The sequence below is a fragment of the Zootoca vivipara genome, chromosome 6 (genome assembly GCF_965207765.1).
Source record: "Zootoca vivipara chromosome 6, rZooViv2.hap1.1, whole genome shotgun sequence".
In the NCBI taxonomy this organism is placed as follows: Eukaryota; Metazoa; Chordata; class Lepidosauria; order Squamata; family Lacertidae; genus Zootoca; species Zootoca vivipara.
Window position 1 is genome coordinate 16,239,235 of NC_142589.1, and position 8,858 is coordinate 16,248,092.

Sequence of the window (8,858 nt, forward strand, 5' to 3'; positions counted from 1 at the left end):
ACAAGCAATGTTCGGATTTTGTGTAACAGGAAAGTTTTAACCAATCTGTTGGAAAGAACTGTAAGAGGATGTCAGGTGGATTTCATGCATAAGGCGGAAAAAGATTCATGCATGTAACAAAGTGATGAATGAGGGCAGATATGCATAAAATTAGCACTAATAATAATAGTACCGGTAATTTATTATTTGTATTGTTTCCCCTAATTTATATGTATAGGTGCAAATTTAGAAAACAGGATGGAATTTAGGAACACAAGAAACAGTATCTCACCATAGTGTTTGTCTGTTAGAAGACCATGCCCTGCTCATCTGTGTAAATCAGTGATGGGCAACCTTTTGAGCTTGCTGTGTCAAAATTCGCCAAAAACCCGAGCATAACTCGGGTGGTGTGTCACTTCGAGGAAAAAAACATAATTTCACGATATTTATAGTTTAAATAACAAAAAATGTATAATTGTTTCCCCTTAAAAAAAGAAAAAGGGGAGGTAAAAAAATTATTAAAGTTTTTTTTTTAAAAAAATATATTTAAAAAGGAAAAAAATAAGGCAAAACCCAGAGGTCTTTCCCAGTGGGACTCTGGGCTCAGGCCTTCCTCCAACGGGTCTGCCGCTGGGGAGGTGGGCTCGGGTTGGGCCTGTGCCTCCTCGTGGCCTCTTCCTAAAAAAAGCTCAACAACCTTTGACCTGAACCCTCAAAAAGGGGGTAGATCACTGTCAGTTTTTAACTCTGTGAGTAGATCGCAGTCTCTTGGGAGTTGGCCACCCCTGGAATAGAAGAACCAGGTAACTTTTTTTTAAAAAAGGCCCATTTTGGGGGACTTCGGGTCAAAGTTGTTGAGTTTTTTTCAGGAGGAGGTAAATTTTTGAGCTTTTTTAAAGGGGAGCCACATCTGTTCAGCTTCTTTGGGGGGAGCCCATAATCTACCAGTGATCTACCGCAGACATCCAGTGTTCTACCAGTAGATCACGATCTGCCTATTGGACATGCCTCTCCTATTTCCTTGCCCAAATATGTATGGCTCAGAAAAGGGTCACCAAAAGGATCGAGGCAATGAAACAGCTCTTCTGTGAGGAAAGTCCAAAATGGCTCAGATGGGGGAGGGTGCATCTTCAGGGTGCACAAGTCTACAGATTATTTTAAAAGCTATTTGACAAAAATCTTAGGCTTGAAAATAAGGGGAAATGAAAACTACCTATTTCTGGGGACGAAGTCGCACGGTCCGGATGACATAATAGAGATGATGAGCGCGGCGCTGGCCAGGGCCAGGACCAAGAGGGCGCGCTGGGTCATGAGCTGGTTGCGCTCAGGTGGGGCGGGCACAGCGGTGGCCACGCTGCCCACCCCACTCACATTGCTGCTCCGCGCCGCCTCGCCGTCAGGGGAACCGCTGCTTCCCAGGGCGGGCGCGGCGTTGTGGCCGCCGGGCGCAGCCGAGGCAGAGAGCAGTGCTGGTGCCAGCGAGGATGGCGGCGACGGCCTCAGGACCCCCTGAGCTGGGAGCGCTTCCCCACCCCACAGCGCGGCCAGCAGCAGCAGGGGCATGCGCGCCGAAGTCTGATCTCTCCCTCCGCGAAGCGCTTGACGGTGCCGCCTTCCGCAGCCCGCTCTTGGCCGGCCAATCCCCAGCACCCGTGCAAAGCGGTCGGATCAACCAATCCAGCCGCTGCCTTGAAAAACGCGGAGGGGGATTGGCTAGGCAAAGTTGCTGACGCGCCCAACGCACGCGCTGCCCTTCTCAGTGCTGGGAGGAAAGAGAGGAGCGGCATGGAGCTGCCGAGCATGCTCGCTGGCAGTGGCTGAAGCTGCGCTGCCTTTAAGTTGCCCTGCCCTATACCTGTTTCACCTTGGCATGCGGTCGCGTGTCACCTAAAATGGCTATGTGTGTCACTGGTGACACGCGTGTCATAGGTTCGCCATCAGTGGTGTAAATTAATTGCTGACAGGCAACTTTGAAGGCCGCCTTCCTTGAACCCTTTTACCCTTTATTTCTTCAGCTGGACAAACCTTCAAATAGAGGAATGTCTTACATAAAGTAAGACCCATGCCTGCCTTAATCATGTCTCCCACAGTATTCTCAAAGGTAAAGGGACCCCTGACCATTAGGTCCAGTTGTGACAGACTCTGGGGTTGCGGCGCTCATCTTGCGTTATTGGCCGAGGGAGCCGGTGTACAGCTTCCAGGTCATGTGGCCAGCATGACAAAGCCGCTTCAAGTTCTGGCGAACCAGAGAAGCACACGGAAATGTTGTTTACCTTCCTGCTGTAGCAGTACTTATTTATCTACTTGCACTTTGACACGCTTTTGAACTGCTAGGTTGGCAGGAGCTGGGACCGAGCAACGGGAGCTCACCCCGTCGCGGGGATTCAAACCACCAACCTTCTGATTGGCAAGCCCTAGGCTCTGTGGTTTAACCCACAGCACCACCCGTGTCCCTCACAGTATTCTTAGATCTGTTTAAAAACACCACAGTTGGATATTCACACCTGTATACATTCTGCATATGCTTAGAAATATGTTTAGGTGCTGTATTTTGGAAAGTTCTTAAGACACCTCTTAAGATATGGTAATGAATTTTGCACATGGCTCCCAAGAACAAGGAGCAGGTAGAGCATCTGCCTTCTATGCACAAGGTCCCAGGTTCAATCCCCAGCATTGCCAGACAAGGTGGGGAGAACCTCCTGCCTGAAACCCTGGAGAGCTGCTGCCAGTCAGTGCAGACAACACTGAACTACACTGACCGATTATCTGATTCAGTATAAGGCAGCTTCCTACGTACTGAACTGTCAGTGGGCAGAGCCTCACTCTCCACTAGCCTTTTGCTCAGTTGAAAACCAAGGCAACAATTAAAAAATAAATTGCCAGGCACAAGTTCTTCATACACAAACACACAAATTACTTCTGCAGACTGGGTTATAATCCATGCACCTTAAAACGCAACGAAGAGAATCTCTGTATCACCTCAACAAATCACAAATCAAACTGGGTTGATTATGAGGGTTTGGAAAGAACTAATTTTGGACCACAGATTGAGACAGAATATTTTTTTAGTATAAATATTCCTGTTTTAATACTAGCACAACCCCACAAGCCAGCAACAGCCCTCTGCTTCATGTACATCTCACAATGCGTGAAAATATCCCTTCGGGTTCCTTTCCACCTCCCCGGGCGGCAAGAAGGCCTTCTTGTCCTCTCCTCTTGGCTAAAGAGGCTAAGGACTTGAATGTCTTCGGCTCGTAGATTGCCAGATCGGCCAGCGTTTTCCGGTTCAGTTCCACTTGACACTGAAAGATGGGGAAAAAAGAAGAGGAGGGAAACTTAAGAGGCAACTCAACCTTTCTGGAAGTGGATAAAATACACCAGGAAGCTGCTGATGTGGGTTTATACCATATTTCCTTCAATGAGCTCAAGTTGACAATACATGGTTCTTTCCCTCTTACCCTCAACAACACCCCAGTGAGGTAGGCTGTGAACAGTGACTGGCTCAAGGTCACCCAGAGAGCATCATTGCCAAGTGGAGGTTTGAACCCCGATCTCCTGGGCCAACACTCCAGCCATTATCCAACACTCAGCCTAGCTGGAACCCAGTGTGAGCAGCAGAAAGAGCCTGAGGCCATGGTACAACATCTACTTTGCAGGCACAAGGTCCCAGATTCAATCCCTGGTATTTCCAGGTAAGGAAGGGCCTCCCTGTCTAAAACCCTGGAGAGGTGCTGCCAGTCCGCGTAGACATTACTGACTTATAATAATAATATTTTTATTATTATTTGTATCCCACCCTCCCTGGCCGAGGCTGGGCTCAGAGCGGCTAACATAACATCTTAAAACAAGACTTATCATGTTTCTCCGAAAATAAGACACCGTCTTATATTTATTTTTCCTCAAAAAACAACAACCAAAAAAACAATATGGCTTATTTTCAGGGGATGCCTTATTCCCCCCCCCCTCCTGCCACGGCCAGCATTGCTGCTGCGCCTATCACTATGTCCTATTTTCAGGGTATGTCTCATATTCCTTGAATGCTTAAAAATCCTGCTACGGCTTATTTTATGGCTACGGCTTATTTTAGGAGAAACAGGGTAGATGGGCTTATGGTCTGACTCAATGGTCTGACTCAATATAAGGTAGCTTCCTATGTTTCCCAAAGTGTGGAAAACTAAAAATCAGAATTTATTGTATTTTTTAAAAAAAGGTTGCAGGGAAAGGAGAGGGAAACACACAGAACTTGCAGCTAGCAAATTAAACGCAGCCTGTTATGGCCCAATAGGTGCCTACCAAATCATGCATGTACGCCCTGTGCTCAATTGTCATTCATGGCTGGTGGGCTCATCAATGGGTGGTGGTTGTCCACAAGAGCTATTCCAGAAGCAGGCCGTATGCTAAGGAAGGGGTGAGGGAAAGCCACTTACCTGGGAGAGACTGCCACGGAAAACGTGGTACTTCAGACCATGTTCAAGTGATGCCGCTTCGATCCTGGTGTGCCAAAGCTGAAAGCAGAAACGGGAGAGTTCAGAGATATGTTTTACTAAGGCAGCCATGTTCCTCTGGGCTGATCTAATGCGGATGTGGGGGAGGGGGGCTATTTCTAGCCCGATGGGCCGCATTCCCTTCTGGAAAACCTTCCAGGGTCCAGGTGCCAGTGGTGGGCGGGGCCAGAGACAAAAGGGGACGGGGAAGCGATTGTCATTTTTTACCTCAATGTGGCAGGCTACATACACCCCTCCATCCAAGCAAGCAAAAAACATCATCAGGGTTTAAGGACACATCCCAGTTGGTCAAAAGCACTCAAGGGAGGGGGGGAGTAGGACCAGTGTGGGGCGTGGCCTGGGGAAAGGGGGTGTGGCTTGGGAAGCGTTCCGAGGGTCAGATAGAGGTACAGATGTCCACATTTGGCACCCAGGGCTGTCCAGTCTTTTAATTAAGTAAAAAAGAAACCTGTTATGTTAAAGTATAAGTTTTGCATTTCTTTCCATAAATGCAATGGTTATTTATTGAATTTCTAAACTGCCCTATACCCAGAGGGCAGTTCACAGAAAAGATCAACATAAAAAACCACAATATATAATCAAAATAAAAACAACAACCCAATAATACCCCCCCAAAAGGAGCCACATTTTAAAAGGGTATAGGATGTCAATCAGATCAACCAAAGGTCTGGTTAAAAAGCAACGTTTTTGCCTGGCGCCGTATAATGAAGGCGCCAGGCGAACTTCGCTGGGGAGAGTGTTCCACTGCAGAGAAGGCCTGTTTTTGTGTTGCCACCCTCTCCACACCTCTTGAGAAGGCTGCTACTGATTCGGACTGGTAGGTGAGAAGGCCAGGAGGCCGAAAGTAGGTGGCACCAGAGCCAAGGGCAGGCACAGCAGGAGATGAGAATTGGGGGGGGGGAGCCAACTTTCTGGTTTCATCTCCAGCTGCCCTGCTGAAATCTACAGAGGCAACACTGAAATGGAGGTGGATGGGTGGTGAGTAAGGAGGCAGGCAGCCAGGGGCTGCTGGAAGGCAAACCGAGACTGGTGGGGCAGCGCCACAAGCTGCTCTGATGAACCAGCCTCCAATGAAGGACTGTGTTATAGTTTCTCACCCATAAAGAGAGAGAGAGAGTGAACAGAGCAAGCAACCCACCCCTTATTCGGGCCTGCGCAAATTTGGCTGTGTTACTGGAACGCGCAAATGGAGCGCCATCTTTACCGTTCTCATGTCCTTCTTTTTCCGCTGTCTGGCCTTCGTGGCGTACATGAAAGCCCTCTGGACGGCACGGACGGCCAAGCTGTAGCAACGGTTCTTCCGCCCACGGAAATGCTGGAAAGGCAACAAACACACACACTAAAAAAAAATACCCAAATTTGGACCCAAAAAAGGTCCAAATTTCAAACAGAATTGTTGGGAGGCAGTGTAAAGTTATTGTCAAAAATGTATAATTTGTTGCTCGAATGGTCTACAAAAGATGAATTGACAAAAGAGGTTATGATAAGGTGGGCAAGAGATTTTGGGTATAATATTGACAATGAAGCGTGGTTGAAATTATGGAATGAAACACTGAAATGTACTGCATGCACCGCATTGAAAGAAAATGTTATGAAAATGATGTATAGATGGCATCTAACACCAGTTAAACTAGTAAAAATGTATAGAACAGGTAGTAAAAAGTGCTGGAAATGTCAAGAGAATGATGGTGAATTTTATCATATGTGGTGGACATGCGAAAAGGTTAAAAAATATTGGGAACAAATATATAATGAGTTGAAAAAGATGTTTAGATATACTTTTCCAAAAAAACCTGAAGCTTTTCTATTGGGTATAATGGGTAGAGAAATAGCTAAAGAAGATCAGAGACTTTTTATGTATGCTACAACCGCGGCAAGAACTCTATTGGCCCAAAAATGGAAATTACAGGAGCTACCGACAGTCGAAGAGTGGAGGACGAAGATGATGGACTATGCAGAACTAGCTAAGTTGACCCATGGGATCCATTACCAGGATGAAACAAAGTTCCAAAAAGAGTGGAGTAAATTTGTGGAATATATCGAGAAGAACTGTAGAAGTTTAAGGACACTTGCAGGACTAAAATAAATCCTACGAACTGACTTTGAATAAGTAGGTAAAAGAAACTGCAGGACTAGAGTGAAAAAACAAATCCGAAAGATTTTTTCTTTTTCTTTTTCTTATCCTTTGTTAAATGTGATTGTAGGGGTTAGTGGATGTATTTGTTAAATGTTTGTTATTTTGTGTCTTTATGTGAAAAATTAATAAAAATTCTTGTAAAATAATAATAATACCCAAATGGTCTTCCGTTAAGAGAAGCAGCACAGGAAGAAGGTTATCTCCTCTCACCAAAGCACTTATTTGTCACAGAATATTCTGCAATTCCCAGAGGTGCAATTCCCAGCCCGCTTAACAAATCATACCCCCAGGATTCTTTGGGAGAAATAAGGAGCTCTGGGCCATTGCAGGACACCAAATGTTTGGACGTATCCTAACAGGAGAGGCGATTCTGGTTGCCCTTTTAGGATTGGCCCGCAGAATATTGTGGAGGGGGGCAATTTCCAACTTCCTTTTGGGGAAAGAAAACCATAGGGTTGTAGCCAATGCTAGTTGTACTCAGAGTAGACCCACTGATAGGAATGCACCTAAAGCATGTCTGCCTATTAGGTGGTTTTAGTATTTAAATTGTGTTACTATGCCGCTTTGGGTGACTTTTTTTTTTTTAGGAAAGTGACTAATAAATATAAAGCATAATAATATTAACTACAGTGGGTCTTCTTTGAGGAAGGTGTATGGGAAACAACGCGGAAGACATTGTGACGAGGAGATAGGATAGCATGTCTTAGATTCCACCTCCTCATTCCTTTTGTCCTGATATCTTTAAAAAGAACTGCTGCATTTGGCAGAACAGAAGGTCTAGAATTGGATACCGCCCACGTGTTATTATTTTAAAGAAAAAACAATGTCAAATTAAATGTCAATACAAACTGGATTAAAATAAATTACTAGTACTTCCACCCAAAAGCCGCCTTGGAAAATGAAGTTTTAGCATGTGTTTCTAATCTCCTACATCCCCTTTTCTGAGCATCTCAGTTCTTTTCAATAGAGAAGGGACTGGTGGTAGAAATATTTAGGACTCAAGAAGAATGACAACACCATGCAATGAGTGAAATGGGTAAAAACACTGAAGAATTTAAAAAAATTTACAATGCCCTATATTATCTGGTGCTTCTTGCAAAGTGAACTAAGCAGATAAAAGAGAGGACTGCCTCCAATGTTAATGCTTATTACTATTACTATTATTATTATTTCAGCCCCTAAAACAGTCCTGCGAGGCTGGCGAGGCTGAGAGGCAGTCACCAGCCCAAGGTCACTCTCCAGGGTTTTTCCGACACTCCCGTTATTTTCGGTGGGTCTTACTCGGAGCAGGGATTAATCGAATACAGGCCTACCCACCGCAGAAGGTAGTAAATGAATGGATTCACGTGGGTAGCAAGGAAACAGGCTGCAAAAGAGCAAAGGAGCTGGGGAGGGCAATGGGGGTGTTATAGCGGGGGAGCAGGGCACCGATCCCCAGTTCTTACCCGTGCATGCTTCAGCACCTCCTGCCTGCGCCAAAAGCGATCGGTCAAGCGGGTCCGGACCCAAAGGCTGGCCGTTAGGAAAACCATCCCAGCCGGCTTTCCCCACCGCCGCCTCCTCCTCCTCCTCGGATTTGCAAAGGAGGAAAAGCGAGGGCGGAAGCCACGCGGTGCAAACTTCAAGGCTTCCCTTCCGGGCTTGCAAACAGCGGCGATTTGCAACCGGGGGTGGGGGGTGGGGAGATAACGCTGTGCAAAGGGAGAGTCGAAGAGGCTGAAGGCAAACGCGCGCCCCCTGCCTTCCGCTTCTCTTTGGGTCTATCGTGCTTGGTCTCCATCGAAATCAAAAGAACAAAAAACAAGACGCACCATACCTTTGGAGCACCAAAGAGCGCACCCAAAATATAGGAACTGTAGTTTTGTTAACGGTGCTGGGAACTGTAGCTCGCTGAAGCTACTGTTCTCTGCGGGTTTTGTAGGCAGAGAAAGGAATGTGTTCTAAATGTATTGTGTTTAGCCTACCAAGAGTTGTAAAACCATGCTTTCTCCCACCTTAGTCCTGGGAACTGTAGTTCACCCCTCTCAGAGCTACAGTTCCCAGCACCCCACCGTTTCTAGGATTCTTTGGGTGGGGGAAGTTAAAGGTAAAGGTAAAGGGACCCCTGACCATTAGGTCCAGTCCTGGCCGACTCTGGGGTTGCGCGCTCATCTCGCATTATTGGCCGAGGAACCCGGCGTACAGCTTCCAGGTCATGTGGCCAGCATGACAAAGCCGCTTCTGGCAAACCAGAGCAG

The 8,858-nt window shown here is 46.5% G+C and overlaps 1 protein-coding gene across 1 annotated transcript; it reads right to left on the reverse strand.

The window, feature by feature from the left end:
• Positions 1–3,039: 3,039 nt before the first annotated feature.
• On the reverse strand, positions 3,040–8,195 carry MRPL20 (mitochondrial ribosomal protein L20). The gene is made up of 4 exons (XM_035119437.3): positions 8,067–8,195; positions 5,689–5,799; positions 4,407–4,484; positions 3,040–3,281 (listed from the first exon to the last, which is right to left on the reverse strand). The coding sequence occupies exons 1-4, from the start codon at positions 8,151–8,153 to the stop codon at positions 3,108–3,110; spliced, it is 450 nt and encodes a 149-aa protein (XP_034975328.2). The 5' UTR covers positions 8,154–8,195; the 3' UTR covers positions 3,040–3,107.
• Between the last annotated feature and the right edge of the window lie 663 nt (positions 8,196–8,858).